Raw genomic sequence first — 25962 nt, 5'->3', positions numbered from 1 at the left:
AGGGAACCAGTGTCCACACTGTAAATTTCTAAGAAAACAACTGCAATATTCATATGAAAATGAAATCCAAAATTAGGAAGTAAACTGTGAGAAAACAGTATTTTTAAATAATATCGATTTTTAAATGCCACTGATCGCACACTTGCCTCTATATTTTAAATCAATATTAACAATACATTTCAGAGTGTTTCTATTTTGCCATTGCTAATTTTCTTTATTCTCCCAGGGTATAAAATTTGTTATTTAAAAAAAAGGGGGGGGGCTACATTAAGATTCAGCTTCCAAAGAGGTTGAATACCTAGTAACTGCAGGTGCATGGCACTTACTGCTAATTGGACATGGTTGCTTTTAGCAAATCTGGTAGCTGCTAAAAGCTATTGTTGCTGTTGAGCTGCCTCGCCCACCCACAGGGCAGCACACACCTCTCCTCCACCAAAGCTACACATGTGCAAAATTTGCCTACCAAAATGTGGAGCTAACTCCTTCCCTTAAATGCATAAAGACAAAAATCTTAAAGAGCTGCCTACAAGGTCACTGCAAGAAAAGGTGGACCTCCTCATGCAAATTAAGTCATCCCCTTAAAATATCATTTCCGTAGAGTATCTTCCTATTAGAATACATTGCTTCAAGTCCCCAACCTGGTAGAGTGGGTTACAAAATGAACTGCTATTAGCACATTCTTAATTATTTTCTCTCTGGTGTGCCATACCAACTGGCTGGTAGACTGCACTTTTGGAAAATATGGTGAACTAAGTTCTATCTGTGTCTCATATCACCGTTTATGTTTGTGTAGGATGTTTGCTCTGAGAAAACTAAAAACACTTTGTTTAAATTGGACCACATTTCACCAGCTAAGTAAAACTTACCAGGTAAGTCTTCAGGTTTGAATATTAATTCTTTCCACTTTTTTTCTCTAAATTTGCAGCTTCGGTACATTCTATTAATACTGTCCAACAATAATTCCATAAAACATTCAACAAAAATGTTGAATCATTGAATTCATTGTTGTGCATCATTGTTTCCATTCATAATCCAAGACTCTTTCTGTCATTGTCTGCATTAGACACCTTCTATGAGGGTAGAGTTATCGCAAGGGAATTACTGATGACAAGTAAAGAGAGAAAAGTCCAGAAGTAGTGACTTTAACTCTCAAATGTCCTAGGAATGAATTTTCCAGCTGTACAATCGTTGATCAAACAAATGTAAATATTAAACAAATCATTATATGCTCCCTCCTATTTCATAGCTAGGATCCCACAGATCACAAACAATAGGAAATATCAGTGGAGATCCTTTCACTAAAGAAGTTAATATTACCCATTTCAAGCAAATTTGCCCAGGGTCATATGGCAGTCAGGGTCATCCAAAGATTGAATCCACTAATAATGACACCTGACAGATTGTCATGCTTCCTTAAGATCTAAATAGTCTATGGAGAGGCACCTGGGTGGCTCAGTTGGTTAAGCAGCTGCCTTGGGCTCAGGTTGTGATCTCAGGGTCCTGGGATCGAGCCCTGTGTCAGGTTTCCCACTCAGCAGGGAGTCTGCTAGTCCCTCTCCCTCTGCCCTTACCCCTGCTCTTGCTGTCTCTTTGTCTTTCTCTAATAAATAAATAAATAAATAAATAAATAAATAAATAAATAAATAAATAAATAAATAAGTAAGTAAGTAAGTAAATAAATAAATAAATAAATAAAAACTTAAAAAAAAAAAGATCTAAATAGTCTATGGAGTGCTGTTTTAAGTGTCTAAAGACTGTGATGAGGGGCGCCTGGGTGGCTTAGTTGGTTGAGCGACTGCCTTTGGCTCAGGTCATGATCCTGGAGTCCCTGGGGTCCCTGGATTGAGTCCCGCATCGGGCTCCCTGCTTGGCAGGGAGTCTGCTCTTCCCTCTGGCCCTCCCCCATCTCATGTGCTCTCTCTCATTCTCTCTCTCTCAAATAAATAAATAAAATCTTTAAAAAAAAAAAAAGACTGTGATGAGACCATTTCACCATTTAGATTGCAGTTCCTCAAGACGATCTTCTTTTACTGCTTTTCACACAAAAGCAATTTCTTTTTCTCCGCTTGGGGTTAGTTTTCCAGGTTTCTCCCCAAATAAATCTTGGGTTCCCGGAACAAAAGCTTATAGAGGCAGGATGAACAGTCTGAACTCTGACCTTTCCAGTGGAGAGAATGTGGTTTTTTTTAATCATTGTCATAAAATTAGACCTGATTTCCAGAACAAAGCTTGGCAATGACTTTTCCCATCCGATATCTTCAGAAATTGTACATTTGATGCCAAAATTAAAAACTTGCCTCAAAGGGTCTTGTTTTAAGGTTAGCATTCCAAAAGAAGAGACTGCTACTTCAAGATAATCAGAGGATTTTTTTTCTCACTCTAAAGGAAAACCGTTTGGAAAACTTGGCAAAATTATACCTGGTCACTCAAAAAAAATATTTTTATTGGAAACCTGGGAAATGTTCTTCATCAGAGATGTCCTTTTGCTGGTTCTAAAAGAAAAACTACAAAATATCCCTTTTAAAATATCTACAAACAAGGCAATCCCTACCTAGAACTCTGCACGCTCCTTGCTCACCAGTGTTATTAGGGAACATAGACCCAAATATGGGAAGACAGTGAGAAGAAGAAACCAAATAGCACTTCTCATCACCCACTGTCCCACTAAATATACTCTACAAACTACTAGCCACCAACTCTCTCCCAAGGTCCAAACTGCCACTTCTTTGAACTATTAAATAGCATCAATTATCAGAAACAGTTACATGGGTAACTTTTGCTTTCCAGAAAACTTTTGCTGAAGGAAATATAAACTCATAAATGCACACCCCAGAAAAACGTAATTCCTAAAAAGAGTGGATATAAAGAACCACAGCCATGTTTTTCATGAAGAGTTTTAAATATATAAACCCATGATTCTGCATTAAAAACATGAGGCATGAGGAAATATCCCTAAAAGTAGGTATTAGCTTACATAACATAATATCAAACATATCTTAAGGGTCTCTTCTTGATACCACCAATTCACACTCATCTCTCCCTCCCTCACTCCCTTTATATGTAAAAATCTATGTCACAATTGGCATTTTACACAAATCCTATTACATAGCATTTACTATGTGATCACATGAATCATATTTATTATGTCACCATAAGATTTTTTTTAAGATTTTATTTATTCATTTGACACAGAGAGAGAGGCAAGTGAGCACTAGTGGGGGGCAGAGAGAGAGAAGCAGGCTCTCCACTGAGCAGGGAGCCTGATGTGGGTCTCGATCCCAGGACCCTGGGACACAGCTTACATATCGTTGTGTCAACCTCTATTCCATATCCTTTACGAGTATTTGTCTTTTTGTGTCTCCCTTACTAGATCATATATTGCTTGGGAGCAATATGTGTCTCTTACCACCCTTCCTTTTTCTAGTCTTGGAAGTTCTGCCTGGCATATAGTAACTGGTGAATAAATGTCAACTGTATAGATAAAAGGACCAATGCACTATTTCATCTAGCATATGGTTTTACTAATTATTAAGGCAAGTTTAGACTATCCCGATGCCTGAATTTATTTCAGAAATTTGAAAACTTAATCCTATTATCTGGGACTCAACTTCAATACACTGAGAAAGTTTAACTTCAAACTTTATAATAATATACATTTGATTCACTCTTATAGGTCAAACTCAGTTTCATTAAGCTATTTTTCAGCTACCACATTGGCCATGACAGGAAAATCTGATGGCCTTTAAGGTATGTTTGATGTTGTGCTATATAAACTCATTCCTACTTTGGGGGATATTCCTTCATGCCTTATCTTTTAATGCAGAATCATGGGTTTTATATGTGTTGGAAAGACCATGGGATGACAGGTACTTTCATCCCCTATCCGTGGGAACATGAAGCAGCATAATTAATTTTTTCCATGAATATCTTCACAAATGTACTCAAAGACAACCTCACAAAGATGCTCAAGGGGACATTACTTGTAACAGCAAAATCCTGGAAACAGTGAAAATGCCCTTCAATAGGAAAACTGTTTATATGGATAGCTTATATCCTCAAAAAGGAATACCCTGCTGAGAGTAAGAATAAAAAGGTAGAGCAACACATTCTTATATAGAAACTGCTCTAAAATATATTATTAAGTGGAAAAGAATAATACAAAAGGGTATATACTCTCAGATATGTTCTTTTTAAATTATATATCTAAGGATTATTATATATGCAGAGACCACTCTGGAGGACTGTAGAAAAAATTATAACTCTGGGAGTCAGGCCAGACCTGGACAGTGTTTTCTGTACTACTTACATTTTACTTTTACTCTATACTGCTTTCTTTAATTTAAAAAAAAAAAGTATTTTCACCACTTCCTACCAGTTGTGATGGTTAAAATCAAGAAGACAGACAATAACAAGTGTTAGCCAGGATGTGGAGAAATTGGAACCCTCATACACTTGGAATATAAAATTGTGCAAGCATTAGGCAGTCCCTCAAAATGCTAAGCATAGAGTTACGGTATGAGTCAGCAATTCCATTCCTAGGTATACATCCAGGAGAATCAAAAACATGTCCACGGTGGCTCAGTCAGTTAAGCATCTAACTCTTGATTTTGGCTCAGGTCATGATCTCAAGGTTGTGAGATCAAGGCCTGCGTCAGGCTCCACGCTGGGCACAGAACCTGTTTAAGATTGCCCCTCTTCTCTCTTCCCCCAAACCAAACCAAACCAAACCAAACAAACAAACAATATATGTATATGTGTGTGTCTACACAAAAGCTTGTACACAAACATTCATAGCAGCATTAGTTATAATAGGCAAAAAGTAGAAACCCAAATGCCCATCAACCGATGATGGAAAAACAAAATGGAGTATATCCATACAATGCAATCATAATCTGGCCATAGAAAGAATAAGGTATTGACAGCTGCTACAACATGGATGACAAGCCAGACACAAAAGGCCAGATACTATATTGATCCATTCATATAAAATGCCCAGAATAGGACTCCACCAAAACCTAAAGGATTTGAGCATGTTCTAAGATTAGACTATGGTATTGGTTTCATAACTCTGTGAGTACACTAAAAACTCCTAAACCAAATACACTTTATGTTACACAACTATATCTCAATAAAGCTGTCAAAAATTGTTTTTAAAGTATTATCACATACACTATCTCATTCAATCTATCTGTCCTGAGAAAAAAAATGGCTGTGGAAAGCAATTACTTTATTATTAAAGAATGTTTATAGTCATGAATGGTGGGCATTTACTGCTCAGAAATATTTCTGTAGTAAAAGCAAAAATTTACTAGGGGCTTGCTTCCCACAGCCCATCTGCCTACTCAATGATTCATTCATTAAAGACTCTTAAAATCACCCAGAAAGTATTTGTGATGCACTCACTGAATCTCCGGTTGTTCCCTGCGCATTCACGATCTAAGAGCTTTTGGGGTACAAGATGTTCAATCCATCATTCTTTCAATTCATGCACTACTAATTGACTAACAGAAAAGGGATTTTAGATCTTTGGTTAGTCCAGTTTGTAAAACCATTCAGGAAAAAGAAAATTCTATTTTTTGCAGATGGCAACATTGATGCCCGGGATAATACAATGTATGTAGAACAATCTAAGAATTCATGGCTGATTAGAAAATCAATAGCAAAATCTTACATAGCACATCCCCCCAGTCATTGTTCTAGCAAGTTACATATATTAACTTATTTAAATGGCATAACAACCCATTACTAACTGTAGTTTACAGATGAGAATGTGAGGCTCTGAGTAGCTTGCCCAGTGTCACCCAGCTAGTAAGTGGCAGAGAGTAGATTGGCACCAAACAATGACTCTAGAATCCCCGCCCTTGACCTCTTCTACCCGCTCCTTATTTAAATCCCAGTTTGATATGGAAAAGAGAGACACAGTATTATGTTTTCCCCAATAATATTTTTAATCAAGATAAAACTTAAAATCAAATGCATATGGTTGCCCTAATTTTACCCTTCATCTACCTTAGTCTTCCTCAACCAGATTCATTTATACAGCATATGGCACTTCACTTTCAACTACCGTATCGAATGTAATCACAGTCATGTTATCTGTTATCTAGAGGGCTTCAATAAGTATCTGTGATCTGTATTTTGATGGAAAACAAACTTCAAGTATTAGAGAGTTTAACTTTGGGGTTAAAGTACATAGAGTATGTTATAAAACACAAAAACAATCATGAGCCATTTGAGAAAATTACTGAAATCCCTTCTAGTTGTTACAGGAACAGTTTTAAACAACCATCCTCTTCACGCACTGTATCTAAAATGATAGAATCCTCACAAATTTATAGAGGCAAAAGAACACTTAAATCCATCAAATATTGGGGTTACATACTTCTAAAAAAAGAGAGAGAGAGAGGAACTCATTGTTCCTTTTTTGTTAAGATGAGATCTGGGAATTGCACAATGTCTTCCTGAATTAATGTAGAGCTAGCCAATAGCCCAATGGTAACAATAGTAATTGGTCTGCTTATATTTTAAGGTCTTCAAGTTTGGTAAACTTTAGCACTTCCACTTTTGGAAAAGAAAGCATAGGCATGTGGAATTCACAGAGTAACTTGTTCGTGGTTACCCTAATGGGATATGTTTTAAAAGAAGCAAAATACAGAGATCAAAATGTTCAGAAAACAATGAAAAGCCTAAATCAAGAACTATGTGTCACTGGCTGAGAATCTTTGATTATTCAGTGAGTTTAGAAAGATGCTAACCGTGGGCCCAGAGAATCCAGAGGAAAATAAATCACCTTCATCTTAATTATCTATAGAGTTGGTTACGAAAGTTCAACCTAAAGAAATAGAAGGTCATTTTCTATGATAGTCCTCTTAGTTTATACAATCCTTACAAATGTACGAAGGTGAAAGGGTGTGGTTTGATAGTTTCCTATAGGGAACATACCTTTTAAAGCAATAAAGACACTGGAAGTACACGGGTAACACTAGAGACAAAAACCCAACTTATTATGTTTCCTTTCAGATCAACTGAAAAATTAATGATTCTCCTTACACAGTGTTGGCGGGAATATAAAATGGCGCAAGCACTATGGAAAACATTATGGCAGTTCCTCAAAAAATTAAAAATGTAACTGTCATATGATCCAGCAATCCCACTTCTGAATGTATACCCAAAAGAACTGAAAGCAGGTGTCACAGAGATAGCTGCATGCTCTTGTTCATAGTAGCATCATTCACAATAGCCAAGAGGTGGAAGCAACCCAAGTGTCCATAGCCAGAGGAAGGTGTGTCTATGTACATTCAGATATCCTCTCATCTCCCGTCTGTACTCCCACTCTATGAGGCCTGAAGGAAGGAAATCAGGACTTGCATTTCTTTGTGTCTATACTACCCAGCACAGTCATTCATTCATTCATTCAAAAATACTGATTGAATGCCTACTGTATCCTCAGTCCCATTTAGGTGTAATGACCATCCTTGTACAAAATATGCTTCCTCACTAAATAAATGGGAGTAGTGAGCTTGATTACAATGATTCTGTTAAACTGAATTCAACACATACTAGTAGACGTTTATTTTTTTTAATAGTAAGCATTTAAATAGCACTTATTATATAGCAGAAACTGTTCTAAGCATTATGATCACCTCCAAGTTGCAAAAGAAAAAACTGAGGCACAGAGAAGTTAAGTAAGGTGCCCAAGGTGACATAGGGAAGGGCTGGGGAGGCCAACATATGAACATCAGCAGGCTCGTTCCAGAGTCAGTGCCCATAAGGACTCCACTGTATTTGCTCCACATGAATACTCTGCCAGGCTTAAGAGAAATGATATTAATAATACCCTGTATTTATCCTGTATGAGTTCAGGGTTTAGCAGGGTAGAGAGAGCTATAATATGAAATGATAAGTGCTACAACAGAGAAATGACCACAGAAGCGGAGAGGAGGATTCAATTAATTTTATTTTCAAAATGTGAAGGCTTTAAAATGAGAAACATTTAAGGTAAGCCTTGCTCAAGGAGCCAGGAAGAGAAGCAGAAAGGGGAGAAAAAGAAGTAGGAAGACAAGACAGGGGAGAAGAGAAGGAGATGGTTATGATACTGGAAGGATTACCATCAGGGAGAGAAAGAGGATGGAAAATCAGCCTCACTGTGGACTGCTGGGGAGCAGCAGCAAGTGACAGACCCGCCTCTCAGGCCCCAGTCAGAGAAGGAGCGATTTCCTCCCTACTAGGAACCAGCCCCATCTCTGCCGACAGCGGCTCTGGGGAAGCCACAGGTGGTCACGGGGAGCAGAGATGGTGCCAAAGCCTGCTGCTGAAGCATCCGTGGTCCTTGAGCCACGCTGGCCCACTGCCCACCTGAACACAATGTCCGCCCTGAAATTTCTTACATAAAAGCCTAGGTTTAAGGAGAAGAGGTAGAAATGCTAAACGAATGAGTAAAGAGGAGTTTTCAGAGTGAACCAAATTCTGAGTAGATTGGGCACCAGATTCAAAGAAGCGTTAACCTAGGTATACGCCTGCATGCCAGAAACAAGTTCTCATAATAGTCTGTTTAAATATATAGCGAGGGGAGAGAGAGGGAGAAAATACTTATTAAAAATTAACTAAAGGGGCACCTGGGTGGCTCAGTCGGTTGGGCGACTGCCTTCGGCTCAGGTCATGGTCCTGGAGTCCCGGGATCGAGTCCCGCATCGGGCTCCCTGCTCGGCAGGGAGTCTGCTTCTCCCTCTGGCCCTCCCCCCTCTCATGCTCTCTCTCTCATTCTCTCTCTCTCAAATAAATAAAATCTTTAAAAAAATTAACTAAGGAAACTCCAAGAAAATGTGAAGAATGTTTCTGGAGAATAACAGAGAGGCTCAAGACAGAGGTGAAGGCTGGGGTGAGCGCCATTTTGCCAGCTACAGGATAGCACAGTGGAGTAAGGGCCTGGCAAGCAGCTCAAATACCAGTCCATTCATAAGTAGCAGAAAATGCAAAGACCTTCAGAGAACATTTGTTTTAACAAGTATAGGGAAACCCTTGAGATAATACAGCCATAAATCTCAACTGACCTGATAATCTTCAGTGACAAAGCAAGCAAAGATGGTGTCCAGTCCAACTCTTAAGGAGTACAGTGCTTTTCACATAGTAGCCTCTGAATAAATACTTGTGAATGGATAATGAGAAAATAGGGAGGGAGACAGGGAGAGAAGAGACAGCAATGAGGACCACGTAGGATGATCGCGAGTAGATGGCTTAGAGATGAAACTAAAAGGTAGGAAGGAAAGAACTTCAGCCAAAGAAATTGAAGTATGATACCTATATATTAGGATAGGAGTTCAAAATCAACTCAGAGCTTGAACAACAAGGTGAAATTAAGCAATTTAATCTATGGCATGGTCATATTTTGGACATGGGATTAAAAAGTTTGGGGTTATAGCCCACAGGGACTTCTTGGCACCTGAGGGCAGATGGCTTAGTGAAAAACAAGTCCTTGAAGTATATTACACACAGGACGCTAAAGACTTTTACAGTCCTGACAACAGCTGTTTTTCACTTTGTTTGATAACATGCGATCAAAACTGGACTTAAAATTCCTTCATGTTCATGAGAAGAAAGAAAGACCATCTACACTGAAGATAAACAGAAGACAATCTGGTGTTAGTAAAATTCTTTTAGAAAGCAAGCCACATCATGGTTTTAGACCTTTATCTTGAATATTTGGAGTAATAAATAACTGATTGGCCTCCACAATATGACTACAAAATATAACAACATCAACAGCCCCTACCTTTATATCACACTCACATGCCAGGGACTTCGCTAAATGCTTTTCATGCTTTTGCTCATTTAGCCCTCACAACAACTCTGTGAAGTAGGTACTAGTATTATTACCCCTATTTTAAAGGTTAGAAATCTAACAATTACAAAGATGAAGAAACTTGACCCTGAGTCACCTAGGGGTCAAGCCAAAATAGTCCTACTTGGTGAAGCCTCATCTTATGAATAAGATAAGGTATGAAATATTAGAAGACTCAGGATAGAGAAATATCTACCAATAGCTCACATTCCATGATTTGAAAATGGCAGCACATGTCCTTCAGGCACTAGGAAACACCTGCTGAATGCTGAAAGCAGGACCAATATTCCAAGCTAACAAAAGTAGGAATGGAGGTAAACAGGTTTTCAACATTGTCCCAATACCTTCTTTAACAGTTGTTTCACCACCAACAAATCCCAAGTCAATATAAAGCTAATCAGTCATTTTCTTTCTTTCTTTCTTTCTTTCTTTCTTTCTTTCTTTCTTTCTTTCTTTCTTTCTTTCTTTCTTTCTTTTTCTTTCTTTCTTTCTTTCTTTCTTTCTTTCTCTTTCTTTCTTTCTTTCTTTCTTTCTTTCTTTCTTTCTTTCTTTTCTCACTAGTCAGTCATTTCATCTTAACTCCAATTCAAAATCAAAATTAAGGCCACTTTGACCACAGACATTGAATTTCAGCTTATGTCCATTAGAAATCATTTTGTAGATGAGGCATATATAAAATCAGACTAATCCATAAGAGACAAAAGTCTGCCATTCTAAATTCACATGGACTCATCGTAATTTTGATATTACTTTTATGGAATATGTGAAACTGGAAGGATGTCACTTGAAAACTATTTTAAAATAATAAATTCTGACAGAAATGTATATATTCAAAACTGTTGATTCTCAATCCATTATGATGGCTAATATCAAAAACCCAGAAAATATCAAGTCCTGACAAGGTTATGGAGATATCAAAACCCTTAGTTGCTGTTGGTTGGATTGTAAAATGGTGGAGCCACTATGGAAGACAGTATGGAGGTTCCTCAAAAATTAAAAATAAAATTACCATATGAGCCAGTAATTCCAATCCCGTGTACATATCCAAAGAAATGTAAAGCAATGTCTCAAAGAGATATTTGTATATCCATGTTCATAGCAGCATTATTCACAATAGCCAAGAGGTGGGAGCAGCCCAAATACCATTCAGCAGGTGAATGGACAAACAAAATTGGCATATACATATAATGGAATATTATGTGGCCTTAAAATGAAGGAAATCCTGTCACATGGTGCAGTGTGGATGAACCTGAAAGGCATTATGCTAAGTGAAATAAGCCAATCACAAAATGATAGCTACCATACGATTCCACTTATATAAAGTATCCAAAGTATTCAAATCCATAGAGAAAAAAGAGCAGAATGTAGTTGTGGGGCGGGGAGTGGGGGGGCGGCGCTGAGTGGAGGGGAAAATGGTGAGTTGTTTCAGGAGTACAGAGTTTCAGTTTTGTGAGATGAAAAGCTCTGGAGATCAGTTGCACAACAACATGAATATTCTTAAAACTAGTAAACTGTACACTTCAAAATGGTTAATATGGCAAACACACACAGACATTACTATAAGGGAATGCTTCCATACTATTTGGGGGTTTTTTTTCTTGCAATGTTGTCTTACAGATTTTTAGTAATACATCTAAAATATGGATTGTGGATCACGGCATCGAAACCTGGTGATGTATTGTATGGTGACTAACATAACATAATAAATAAAATTTTTTTTTAATTAAAAAAATAAAATATGGATTGCTTAAGGGAGACTTAAAAAAGAACAAATTATTTTTATTTATTTTTTTTTTTTTAAAGATTTTATTTATTTATTTGAGAGAGAGAGAATGAGAGAGAGAGCACATGAGAGGGGGGAGGGTCAGAGGGAGAAGCAGACTCCTTGCCAAGCAGGGAGCCCAATGCGGGACTCGATCCAGGGACTCCAGGATCATGACCTGAGCCGAAGGCAGTCGCTCAACCAACTGAGCCACCCAGGTGCCCCGAACAAATTATTTTTTAAAATTGTCCATAAAAGTGAAAACAAATCTGTTTTGTGTTTATTAAGAAGCCAAAACTACACAGAAGATTCACAGAGCTGTGTTAAGGTTTATTTAGTAAAAGGCTTTATAGAAATCAGACCTGGCCAACGGAATGGGTTTTGTTAAGGTAATAAGCTCCTGGTCATGGATTCATTCAAGCAAAGGAAAACCTGTATCTATCAACACTGCTATATGGGATTTTGCCCTGACTGGAAATTTTTCCTCCATTAACTCTAAGGTCTTTCTAGTCCAAATCCCATGATTCTATGTCAAAAGAATTCAAGTAAACAGAGACAGTGGTAGCCTTTGATCATCATAGGAAAATCATTCATAAACCAAACCAAAAAGATTGATAGTTTTCATTACATAAAAAGACATCTCCATATCCACAATGAAACAAAACAAATAAGCAAACAAAAACTACCACCACAAAACAAAATTAAAAGACCAGCAACTGAATGTGAAATAAAATTTGCATTCACTTAACACAAATGGAATGGTAAACTTATTACACAACAAAGTTCTACAAATCATCAACAATAACAAAAAAAATTAAACCCACAATTTTAAAAAAGACTCAAAAAACACTGATGGGCAGTCACAAAAGAATGCCTATCACCAATAAACAAATGTTAATATTTGCAACAATTTCCTTATAATGCAATTGTATGCAGACATTAAAAATAATAAGATAGTTCTTTCTTTACTGATATGTAATAACCTCCAAGATATTTTGTGAAGTAAAAAAGCAAAGGGCAAAACAAGATGCATAACATGCTTCTCTTCGTGAAGGAAAAATTAGCGTGCATGCACACACACGTGTGTTTTTGCTCATCTGCATGTTGGGTGTATATGAATAATATTTTAGGAAGACTACTAGAGAAAATTATAACAGTGGTTGCCCTCTAAGAGTTATTGATGGATGTCTGGGAAGCAGGTGTTGGAAGTACATATCATTTTCATGGGATAATATGTTGTTTCTTTAACATTTTGAACCATGTTTATTTATTCAAGGGATAAATTTTATTAACTTTTGTACTTCTGGCAAATCAAAAAATGTACGCTGAAATGAGAATTTTTTCTTTTGTTCTGTCTATTTAATAAAATAGTAGGAAGAATAATAACCCAGAGGCATCCAGTGTCCAGGCAAATAGGCACTCTTGTTCACTGCTAGTACTAATGTAACTAATAATTCATAAACTTTGGTTTATGAATGATTTTCCTAGGATGATCAAAGGCACTCTTGTCCACTGCTAGTACTAGTGATCAGGATGATCCTGTCCTTTCTGGAGGACAACCGGTAAGATGAATAAAGGGACTTAAAATGTGCATATCTTCTACCTCAGGCTCAACCATTCAGAAGTGATTCTAGGACTTTATCTTTAGGAAATAACCAAATGTATGTCTAAAAGTAAGGTACCATGACATTTATTACAGATTTGGAAATAATATAAATGTCTTTTAATAAGAAATTTAATTTTGTAAATTATATGTGCTTCCATACAATAGAGCATTATGCAGCCAAAAAATTATGGTGGTGAAGAATAATGTGACCCGAGAAAGTACAAAACTACAAAACAGTATGCACAAATAAACTACCATTTTTATTTTTTAAAAGTTTACACGCACATAAAAATTCAGAAAAGTACATAGAGCTGTTTTTTCCCCAGCTTTATTTGAGATATAACTGACATATAACGTTAAAATGTAAGGTGTACAATGGGCTGATTTCATACAGGTATTCGTAGCTAAGTTTTACCTGTTTCCTTTTAACAGCTATTGTTGAATGGTGGGAAAACGGGCCATTTTTTCCTCTTACTTTGCCCCATGTTTTTGCACTTCACAGAGAAGTGCAAAATGCAGCTCAATTGTTAGGAGAATGGGCTTAGAAGCCAGCTGGAGGGATTCAAAAGCCTATGCTGCTACTTGCTACTTTGTGGAAGTTACATAACTTTTCTGTGCCTCCATAGTAATGCTTCACTCTCCTATCTGTTGAATGGGGTAATAACAGTTACTGTGAGTTCAACTCATTAATAGAAGCATACTGCTCAGAACAGTACCTGGAGTATATTATCTAATATTGTTGCTGTTACATTGAGAATTAGGTGGAAAATCTTTCAAAAACTCAAATTAATGATCTATTATATATTTCAACTTTTACTTTATTACATGTTGCTAAGAATACAAAAGCAAATGTATAAGTTTTAGAGAACAATGAATGAAAAAATATTTAATACAAGATTCTTGCAATGGAATGACTACTATTAATTTGGCTTTCCAAATTAAAGAGGCTTAAAGAACCTTTCTATTATACATATCCTTATACAAAATCAAGCAAATGAACCGATAAAAACCACCCCCCCACTGAGGTGAGGCCTGCAATGTGATCTCTTAAGAGAGAGCCTCCTTATTTGGACACCTGATCATAGATTCACAAGCGAGGTATGTTTTTCTATTTAATTGGTGGAAGAGCAGGCTTTAAAAAAAGAAAAATGCTCTAGGGATGTTCTATGAGTGATAAGAAGCAGCGCAAAACTTTTACCAACCCGTGGGAGACCAGTGATCAGGATGATCCTACTTAAACAAGAAATCTGTTGCTAGGATTCCAATGCGTCAAAAATCCACAGGACAACAGGGGACTGATGAAGTAGGCTTGGCAAAAAGAATCACAGACCATGAGGATCACGACAAAGCATTATGCTAAGAAACCTAGTCCAGAACTATTAAAAAAAAAAAGCCTGCAGATGTTAGATTGATTTTATTAGCTATCATCTATCCCCAAAATAACATAATCATGAAAGACAGGACTTTTGTCTAATGAAGGAATGGCCAAAGAATATAATTTGTTCACAGTCTGCTTTATAAATGTTTTATTTTAGTCAATTTTTCAATCTTCCAATGGCCCATTAGAACCTGGACTTCATTTCAGTTTACACACTCCTTTTTTTTTTTAGAGCTTGGCTTTGCATTTATATAGAAAGCAGCAAGTGGCCCAGAAGGGCAGCAACAATTCCTGAACCTTCTGGCCCATGTTGTAAAGTCCCCTCCCCAGAGGGTCAGGAGTGATGAACTGGATCAGATGCCAGGGAGCAGCAAGCTGCAGTTCTTTGAAGTTTTCATAAATTCACCTTGTTATAGCAGCTGAGGTGGCCACAACTTGGCATTTGAAGGCATTGGCAGTCTCCAAAGATAGCTCAAGGGGAAATGCCCTTTGTGACCCTGGGAGTCATAGCTGTCACTCTGGTCTTGGCAAATCACAAGGGTGGAACTCACATTGGATTATGCCTACTTCTTTTTTTTTTTTTTTTTTTTGAGGGTAAAGTGTGTATTTTATTTATTTGTACTTAAACCTATAAACCAATCAGCCAAACTGGTACTATTATCATGACACATTCAAATACAAAACATCTTTCTACAAATACTAGAATAATGAACAAATTAACAGTTCTAGTAAAACATCACAAGGAACAGAGGAATCAATGAAGCACATTATAGCTTAACCCTTCACCGTTAGAGGTTATTAACAAGAAAAGCCTCACAATCTCAGAAAATACAAATTATCCTTCATCACACGTCTTTGTATCTTCACTTCCTATTCTTGAGGTTAGATTCTAGAGCCTAAAGATATCCACATTAGTATTGTATCTAGTTATCTATAGCGAGAAACACCTTTTATCATGTTGTCCATAGAGCCAACGCTACTGAAACCTCTTTGACTCCCATCGTACCCCCTCAATGGACACAGTAAGAATAATGGAAAACAGAATATCGAGGCAGAGATATATAGGACCTAAAAGACAAAGCCTAGGAGATAACAGCCACCACCCAAACTGAGATCGAATAATATACTCATTGTCACACGTCTTCAGTCTGTATGTTCACAGAGTAATTTGGGAACAAATCCATTATTTGCTGGGTACTAAAATACTTAGCAGATTGTCGTATTACACTATGGCTTTCCCCAGAAGTTTCTAAGATGGACTCCAAATCACTGATGGAATTTTGCTGGAACTGGATCTGGGGCTGCAGAGATTCCTCTCCACAGTTTTGGAGCTGATTGTTCCAGGCTTGGGGGCACCAGGTCTGACTGGCCCAGGAGTGGTTGATCCAAGACTGGCTGTTCCAGGTCTGGTTGCTCCAATTCGGGTTATTCCAGGTCTGGTTGCTCCATATTGGAAGGTTTCCGGAAGTGTTCCTCGGGTATCCCTGGTGGTAGGAATAGAAGCCTGGGTATTCTGCGGTTGCTGTGCTGTTACTCTTGCTCTCCTTTGGCCAGTGGTTTTTCTGCCACCTCTTACATTTCATTCTCTGATTCTGGAACCAGGTCTTCACGTGCTTATAGCTAAGGTTCAGAATGTTGGAAAGTTCTTGCATCTGCTGGAGACTGAGGTATTTCTGTCTCTGAAATTGATCATTGAGGACATAGAGTTGGGTCTGAGAGAACACGGTCCTGATCTTCTGTTTCTTGCCCTGGGCTGTATCTTCCTTCCTCACTGTTCTCTCCTCTCCAGAAGTGGGTGGTGGTTTTACCCTGGGCCTGGGGGAGGAGTCGGGGCTGTCCTGAACAAACAGATCCATGGACGAAGGAAGAGGAGAGACGGTCTCCGCGTGGGGTGTCTCAGCAGATGACATTTGCAGGGATGCATAATTTTCTTCGGGCCCGTAAATCTCAGGCATTGGAGAAGAGTCCCTAGAACTGGGTGCTTCGGGGCCAGGCGGGCATAGGGGCAGAGCTGGATCTGCACTCATGTTGGTGAGTTAAGGGTAGACAGAAAAAAAAAAAAAGAGCGAGATTGTAAGAAAGGCCCAGGCTTATGGATCTAGGTGGAAGAGCTAAGAAGAGCAGAAAGACCTCCAGATGTTAAGAGTCTGAGAAAGACAGGATGAAGTGCGTCACCACTGCAATAGTAAGAGCCAACCAGCCCAATGGAGCCGGATTATGCCTACTTCTTTTTCTGCATCTCCCTTATACATAATAACCTCTCACAACCCCTTGCAAGCAGTCAGGCCTCTTATATGGCCAGCTGGCTGTCCAAGAAAGCCAAGGGAAATGCTTCATTATTTCAACACCAGTTTGTCTTTCTTAAAGTACCCCTATGCTCCAAAATAACTTCTCAAATCTGTAACCATTTAAAATTCCCATTCCTGCACTAGTGTAAGCAGAAGTGTTACAAATAAAACAATCTGATGCAAAAGCTTCATGCTAAGTTGGAAATTAAGGGAACTGTCTCAGTTTTAAAATGGGAGGGATAACCCAATTATCCCAAATGAATATGTACTCAACAGAATGTGTAGAAGAAAATAATTGTGTAAGGGGGAGACATGCAGTGGAAGACAGAGGTATCATTGTGAATGTAAGAAAACCAGGATAAACACCACGGCCCATCACTTTGTGGAGACAGCTACACATGACCTTGACATTCTAGAATACAACATGAAGGAGAAAGAAATCCTAATACCTGCGGGAGCAAAACTCATCATGTCATTGTTTTGGGTTTTTTTCTCATCTACTCAGTTCCTTTTGTCTTAATTAATTGAGCATGTAATGTCCAGTGGTTAAGGGAAAATATTCTGGAACCCAATGGAAGGATCTCAAATTCCCATTCTACCACTTCCTAAATGCAAGGTCTTTTAACCATAAAATGGGGATAACATGAACCTCATAAGACCATTGTGAGATGGGGCGCCTGGGTGGCTCAGTCGTTAAGCATCTGCCTTTGGCTCAGGTCATGATCCCAGGGTCCTGGGATCGAGCCCCGCATCGGGCTCCCTGCTCGGCGGGAAGCCTGCTTCTCCCTCTCCCACTCCCCCTGCCTGTGTTCCCTCTCTCGCTGTGTCTCTCTCTGTCAAATAAATAAAATCTTAAAAAAAAAAAAAAAAAAAGACCATTGTGAGAATTAAATCTAATTATGTAAAGTGTGCCTGACACATGAATATTCCTAATATGTGGTAGATGATGATGATGATGATGATGATGATGATTAACAGTTATAGGGCACCAGCTATGTGTAGCCCCAGGTGCTGGAAATGGCATATATTTCTCATCACAGGTAGCATACAATTAAGCAGAAAAGACAGACATGCGCTGCTTATTTATACTATGTGATGACGCCATACATTTGTTTTTTGTTTTTTTTTTCTTCTTTTTAATTTAAATTCAATTAGTCAACATATAGTACATCATTAGTTTCAGATGTAGAGTTCAATAATTCATCAGTTGCATATAACACCCAGTACTCACCATATCACATGCCCTCTTTAATGCCTATTGCCCAGTTATCCCATCCCTCCATCCACCTTCCCTCCAGCAACCCTGTTTGTTTCCTATAATTAAGAATCTCTCATGGTTTGTCTCCCTCTCTGATTACTCCTGATTCAGTTTTCCCTCCCTTCCCCTATGATCTTCTGTGCTGTTTCTCATATTCCACATATGAGTGAAACCATATAACTGTCCTTCTCTGACTGACTTACTTCACTCAGCATAATACCCTCCAGTTCCATCCACATCGATGTAAATGGTAAATATCCATCCTTTCTGATGACTAAATAATATTCCATTGTATATATATACCACATCTTCTTTATCCATTCATCTGTCGATGGACATCTCGGCTCTTTCCATAGTTTGGCTATTGTGGACATTGCTGCTATAAACATTGGGTGCATATGCCCCTTCAGATCATTTGTATCTTTGGGGTAAATAACCGATAAGACTCCACCCCAAAATTACTAGAACTCATACAGGAATTCAGCAACATGGCAGGATATAAAATTAATGCACAGAAATCAGTTGCGAGGGGCGGAGCAAGATGGTGGAGGAGTAGGAGACCTGGATTTCGTCTCCTCTCAGGAATTCAGCTGGATAGGGATCAAACCATTCTGAACACCTACAAACTCAACAGGAGATCAGAGAAAAGAATAGCAACAACTCTCTGAACAGAAAAGCGACCACTTTCTGGAAGGTAGGACGTGCGGAGAAGTGAATCCGAGGCAATATTCGGGAGGAGAGACGGCGGGGGAGGGGCCTCCGTTGGCCGCTTCTGGCAAGTGATAGAGCCGCGGAGCACAAAATCGGAACTTTTAAAAGCCTGCTCCACTGAGGGACGTCGCTCCAGTGGCTAAGTGGGGGGTGGAACCCTCGTGGGACAGTGTGGTCTCAGGACCCTCGGGGTCACAGAAAGACCAGGGGTGCCTGAGTGCAGCAGAGCTCCCAGGTATCGGAGCGGGAAGCCGGCTGCAGAGGCGGAGCCCAGGCGCGGGCTCTCAGCTCGGGGTCGCCATAAACCGGGATCCGCGGCACAGTCAGGCCCCTGCTCCTCCAGCAGGGACCCAACAAGCGGCAGATCCGGGGAGACTCACCTTCTTCCCCGGGAGGAGTGGTGCGGGAGTGCACCGCAGGGATCTGCTGGGTTTGGAGACTCCACCCGGGGTCGGGGGCCAGAGATAGAAATGCGCAGTCACAGGCCGGGTGAGCACGGAGTGCAGCTGGAGACTGGGGAGACGGAGTGACTGACGGCTTTTCTCTGGGGGCTCACTGAGGAGCGAGGCCCCGAGTTCTCGGCTCCTCCAGGGTGGAGATTGGGAGGCCGCCATTTTCACCCTCGGCCTCCAAAGCTGTATGGAAAGCTCGCAGGGAACAAAAGCTCTGGAGAGCAACCCGAGCAGATTACTTAGCCCGCACCGGGCAAGGGCGGGGCAATTCCGCCTCCGGCAAAGACATTTGGAAACCACGGTAACAGGCCCCTCCCCCAGAAGATCAGCGAGAACAGCCAGCCAAGACCAAGTTTACCGATCAATGAGAACGGCAGAACTCCAGCGCTAGGGGAATACTGCACATAGAATTCATGGCTTTTTTACCATGATTCTTTCGTCGTTCAAAGTTAATTTTTTTTTTAACTGTCTTTTTTTCTTTTTTTTTTTTGAATTTTTCTTTTTCCCTTTTTCAACCAACATCTTATCAATCCCTTTTTTAAAAAACATTTTTATTTTTCATTTTTAGAGTCATATTCTATTCCTTCATAGTAGTTACCTGTATTTTTGGCATATATATATAAGTTGTTCTCTCTTTAAAATTTTGAGATAGTTTCTTCTAACAGATCAAAATATACTCTAAATCTCTAGTGTATGGTTTTTTTCTACTCCCCTGCCTGATCACATTCTCTCCCTTTTTTTTTCTTTTCTTTTTTTTTAAATCCTCTTCTTTCTTTTTTTAAACAACTTATCAATTCCTTTTATAAAATTTTTTATAATTTCCATCTTTACAGTCATATTCCATCCCTTCATCATACCAAACCTTATTTTTGTACATATATAAGTTTTTCTTTCTTTAAAATTTGGGAGGCACTTTCTTTTAACAGACCAAAATACACCCAAAACCTAGTGTGTGGCACTGATCTATATACCAGCCTGATCATATTTGATCACATTCTGTTTTTGTTGTTTTGTTTTGTTCTGTTTTTGTTTGTTTTTATCTTTTTCTTTTTTTTTTTTCTTTTTCTTTTTTCTCTTTTTCCCTTTCTTTTCCCACTGCTTCAGGTCTTTTCTGATTTGTTTAGAGTATATTTTCTGGGGACATTGTTACCCTGCTAGCATTTTGTTCTCTCATTAATCTATTCTCCTCTGCACAAAATGACAAGATGGAAAAAATCACCTCAACAAAAAGAACAAGAGGTAGTACCGACTGCCAGGGATGTCAGATCTAGAGTTCAGAATCATCACTTTAAAGATACTAGCTGGGCTTGAAAAAAGCATGGAAGTTATTAGAGAAACGCTTTCTGGAGAAGTAAAAGAACTAAAATCTAACCAAGTAGAAATCAAAAAGGCTATTAATGGGTGCAATCAAATATGGGGGCGCTAACTGCTAGGATAAATGAGGCAGAAGAGGGAATCAGTGATATAGAAGACCAAATGATAGAAAATAAAGAAGCTGAGAAAAAGAGAGATAAACAACTACTGGATCATGAGGGCAGAATTCCAGAGATAAGCGATACCATAAGACGAAGCAACATTAGAATAATTGGGATCCCAGAAGAAGAAGAAAGAGAGAGAAGGGCAGAAGGTATAATGGAGCAAATTATAGCAGAGAACTTCCCTAATTTGGGGAAGGAAACGGGCATCAAAATCCAGGAAGCACAGAGAACCCCTCTCAAAATCAATAAAAATAGGTCAACACCCCGACATCTAATAGTAAAACTTACGAGTCTCAGAGACAAAGAGAAAATCCTGAAGGCAGCTCAGGAGAAGAGATCTGTAACCTACAATGGTAGAAACATTAGATTGGCAACAGACCTATCCACAGAGACCTGGCAGGCCAGAAAGGACTGGCAGGATATATTCAGAGCACTAAATGAGAAAAATATGCAGCCAAGAATACTATATCCAGCTAGGCTGTCATTGAAAATTGAAGGAGAGCTAAAAAGCTTCCAGGACAAACAAAAACTAAAGGAATTTGCAAACACGAAACCAGCCCTACAAGAAATCTTGAAAGGGGTCCTCTAAGCAAAGAGAGAACCTAAAAGCAACATAGACCAGAAAGGAACACAGACAATATACAGTAACAGTCACCTTACAGGCAATACAATGCCACTAAATTCCTATCTTTCAATAGTTACCCTGAATGTAAATGGGCTAAATGCCCCAATCAAAAGACACAGGCTATCAGATTGGATTAAAAAACAAGACCCATAGATATGCTGTCTGCAAGAGACTCATTTTAGAACCAAAAACACCCCAGATTTAAAGTGAGGGGTTGGAAAACCATTTACCATGCTAATGGACACCAAAAGAAAGCTAGGGTGGCAATCCTTATATCAGACAAATTAGATTTTAAACCAAAGACTGTAATAAGAGATGAGGAAGGACACTATATTCTACTTAAAGGGTCTATCCAACAAGAAGATCTAATAATTGTAAATATCTATGCCCCTAACATGGGAGCAGTCAATTATATAAGGTAATTAATAACAAAAGCAAAGAAACACATCAACAACAATACAATAATAGTGGGGAACTTTAACACCCCCCTCACGGAAATGGACAGATCATCTAAGCAAAAGATCAACAAGGAAATAAAGACTTTAAATGACACACTGGACCAAATGGACTTCACAGACATATTCAGAACATTCCATCCCAAAGCAATGGAATACACATTCTTCTCTCGTGCCCATGGAACATTCTCCAGAATCGATCACATCCTAGGTCATAAATCAGGTCTCAACCAGTACCAAAAGATTGGGATCATTCCCTGCCTATTTTCAGACCACAGTGCTTTGAAACTAGTATTCAATCACAAGAGGAAAGTCAGAAAGAACTCAAATACATGGAGGCTAAAGAGCATCCTACTGAAGAATGAATGGGTCAACCAGGAAATTAAAGAAGAATTTAAAAAATTCATGGAAACCAATGAAAATGAAAACACAGCTATTCAAAATCTTTGGGATGCAGCAAAGGCAGTCCTAAGAGGAAAGTATATAGCAATACAAGCCTTTCTCAAGAAACAAGAAAGGTCTCAAGTACACAACCTAACCCTACACCTAAAGGAGCTGGAGAAGGAACAGCAAATAAAGCCTAAACCCAGCAGGAGAAGAGAAATAATAAAGATCAGAGCAGAAATCAATGAAATAGAAACCAAAAGAACAGTAGAACAGATCAATGAAACAAGGAGCTGGTTCTTTGAAAGAATTAACAAGATTGATAAACCCCTGGCCAGACTTATCAAAAAGAAAAGAGAAATGACCCAAATCAACAAAATCATGAATGAAAGAGGAGAGATCACAACCAACACCAAAGAAATACAAACAATTATAAGAACATATTATGAGCAACTCTATGCCAGCAAATTAGATAACCTGGAAGAAGTGGATGCATTCCTAGAGATGTATCAACTACCAAAACTGAACCAGGAAGATATAGAAAACCTGAACAGACCTATAACCACTAAGGAAATTGAAGCAGTCATCAAAAATCTCCCAAAACACAAAAGCCCAGGGCCAGATGGCTTCCCAGGGGAATTCTACCAAACATTTAAAGAAGAATTAATACCTATTCTTCTGAAACTGTTCCAAAACATAGAAATGGAAGGAAAACTTCCAAACTCATTTTATGAGGCCAGCATTACCTTGATCCCAAAACCAGACAAAGACCCCATCAAAAAGGAGAATTACAGACCAATATCCCTGATGAACATGGATGCAAAAATTCTCACCAAAATACTAGCCAATAGGATCCAACAGTACATTAAAAGGATTATTCACCACAACCAAGTGGGATTTATTCCTGGGCAGCAAGTTTGGTTCAACATCCACAAATCAATCAATGTGATACAATACATCAATAAAAGAAAGAACAAGAACCATATGATCCTCTCAATAGATGCAGAAAAAGCATTTGACAAAGTACAGCATCCTTTCTTGATCAAAACTCTTCAGAGTATAGGCATAGAGGGTAGATACCTCAATATCATAAAAGCCATCTATGAAAAACCTACAGCGAATATCATTCTCAATTTGGAAAAACTGAGAGCTTTCCCCCTAAGGTCAGGAATGTGGCAGGGATGTCCACTATCACCACTGCTATTCAACATAGTATTGGAAGTCTTAGCCACAGCAATCAGACAACAAAAAGAAATCAAAGGCATCCGAATCAGCAAAGAAGAAGTCAAACTCTCACTCTTTGCAGATGATATGATACTTTATGTGGAAAACCCCAAAGACTCCACCCCAAAACTGCTAGAACTCATACAGGAATTCAGTAAAGTGGCAGGATATAAAATCAATGCACAGAAGTCAGTGGCATTCCTATACACCAACAAGACAGAAGAAAGAGAAATTAAGGAGTTGATCCCATTTACAATTGCACCCAAAACCATAAGATACCTAGGAATAAATCTAACCAAAGAGGCAAAGGATCTGTACAGAAAACTATAAAATACTCATGAAAGAAATTGAGGAAGACACAAAGAAATGGAAAAACGTTCCATGCTCATGGATTGGAAGAACAAATATTGTGAAGATGTCAATGCTACCTAGAGCAATCTACACATTCAATGCAATCCCCATCAAAATACCATCCACTTTTTTCAAAGAAATGGAACAAATAATCCTAAAATTTGTATGGAACCAGAAAAGACCCCGCATAGCCAGAGGAATGTTGAAAAAGAAAAGCAAAGCTGGTGGCATCACAATTCTGGAATTCCAGCTCTATTACAAAGCTGTCATCACCAAGACAGCATGGTACTGGCACAAAAACAGACACATAGATCAATGGAACAGAATAGAGAGCCCAGAAATGGACCCTCAACTCTGTGATCAACTAATCTTCGACAAAGCAGGAAAGAATGTCCGATGGAAAAAAGACAGCCTCTTCAACAAATGGTGTTGGGAAAACTGGATAGCCACATGCAGAAGAATGAAACTGGACCATTTCCTTACACCACACACAAAAATAGACTCCAAATGGTTGAAAGACCTCAATGTGAGACAGGAGTCCATCAAAATCCTAAAGGAGAACACAGGCAGCAACCTCTTCGACCTCAGCCGCAGCAACTTCTTCCTAGAAACATTGCCAAAGGCAAGGGAAGCAAGGGCAAAAATGAACTATTGGGACTTCATCAAGATAAAAAGCTTTTGCAAAGCAAAGGAAACAGTCAACAAAACCAAAAGACAACTGACATAATGGGAGAAGATATTTGCAAATGACATATCAGATAAAGGGCTAGTATCCAAAATCTATAAAGAACTCATCAAACTCAACACCCAAAGAACAAAGAATCCAATCAAGAAATGGGCAGAAGACATGAACAGACATTTTTCCAAAGAAGACATCCAAATGGCCAACAGACACATGAAAAAGTGCTCAATATCACTCGGCATCAGGGAAATCCAAATCAAAACCTCAATGAGATACCACCTCACACCAGTCAGAATGGCTAAAATTAACAAGTCAGGAAACGACAGATGTTGGTGGGGATGCAGAGAAAGGGGAACCCTCCTACACTGTTGGTGGGAATGCAAGCTGGTGCAGCCACTCTGGAAAACAGTATGAAGGTTCCTCAAAAAGTTGAAAATAGAGCTACCATATGATCCAGCAATTGCTCTACTGGGTATTTACCCCAAAGATACAAAAGTAGGAATCTGAAAGGGTACGTGCACCCCGATGTTTATAGCAGCAATGTCCACAATAGCCAAACTGTGGAAAGAGCCAAGATGTCCATCAACAGATGAATGGATAAAGAAGAGGTGGTATATATATACAATGGAATATTATGCAGCCATCAAAAGGAATGAGATCTTGCCATTTGCAACGACCTGGATGGAACTGGAGGGTATTATGTTGAGTGAAATAAGTCAAACAGAGAAAGACATGTATCATATGACCTCACTGATATGAGGAATTCTTCATCTCAGGAAACAAACTGAGGGTTGCTGGAGTGGGGGGTGGGGTAGGAGGGATGGGGTGACTGGGTGATAGACACTGGGGAGGGTATGTGCTCTGGTAAGCGCTGTGAATTGTGCAAGACTGTTGAATCTCAGATCTGTACCTCTGAAACAAATAATGCAATATATATTAAGAAAGAAAAAATAAGAAGAAGAAGAAGGTAGCAGGAGGGGAAGAATGAAGGGGGGGAAATCGGAGGGGTAGACGAACCATGAGAGACAATGGGCTCTGAAAAACAAACTGAGGGTTCTAGAGGGGACAGGGGTGGGAGGATGGGTTAGCCTGGTGATGGGTATTGAGGAGAGCACGTTCTGCATGGAGCACTGGGTGTTATGCACAAACAATGAATCATGGAACACTACATCTAAAACTAATGATGTAATGTATGGGGATTAACATAACAATAAAAAAATTTAAAAAAAAGAAATCAGTTGCATTTCTACACACTAACAATGACACAGAAGAAAGAGAAATTAAGGAATCGATCCCATTTACAATTGCACCAAAAACCATGAGATACCTAGGAATAAACTTAACCAAAGAGGTAAAGGATCCATACCCAAAAAACTACAGAACACTTATAAAAGAAATTTAGGAAGACACAAAGAGATGGAAAAACATCCATACTCATGGATTGGAAGAACAAATATTGTTAAAATGTCT

General features: G+C 38.8%; 2 protein-coding genes across 6 annotated transcripts in view; both read right to left on the bottom strand.

Moving 5' to 3' along the window:
- ESR1 (estrogen receptor 1) overlaps nucleotides 1-25962 on the bottom strand; it is a 381963-nt gene that overhangs the window by 324085 nt on the left and 31916 nt on the right. The window lies entirely within an intron of this gene.
- On the bottom strand, nucleotides 13382-17708 carry LOC123842281 (homeobox protein NANOG-like). Its single transcript, XM_045871650.3, has one exon. The coding sequence runs from the start codon at nucleotides 16609-16611 to the stop codon at nucleotides 15718-15720; it is 894 nt and encodes a 297-aa protein (XP_045727606.1). The 5' UTR covers nucleotides 16612-17708; the 3' UTR covers nucleotides 13382-15717.

The sequence above is a fragment of the Mirounga angustirostris genome, unplaced genomic scaffold (genome assembly GCF_029215605.1).
Source record: "Mirounga angustirostris isolate CCGP_5_RB_7025 unplaced genomic scaffold, mMirAng1.0.hap1 SCAF_8, whole genome shotgun sequence".
Classification (NCBI taxonomy): domain Eukaryota; kingdom Metazoa; phylum Chordata; class Mammalia; order Carnivora; family Phocidae; genus Mirounga; species Mirounga angustirostris.
The sequence above is the reverse complement of the archived record's forward strand: the minus strand, read 5'-3'. Positions and strand labels throughout refer to the sequence as shown.

Coding starts and splice junctions, on each gene's coding strand:
- LOC123842281 (XM_045871650.3), bottom strand. CDS start 16,611: ATGAGTGCAGATCCAGCTCTGCCCCTATGCCCGCCTGGCCCCGAAGCA.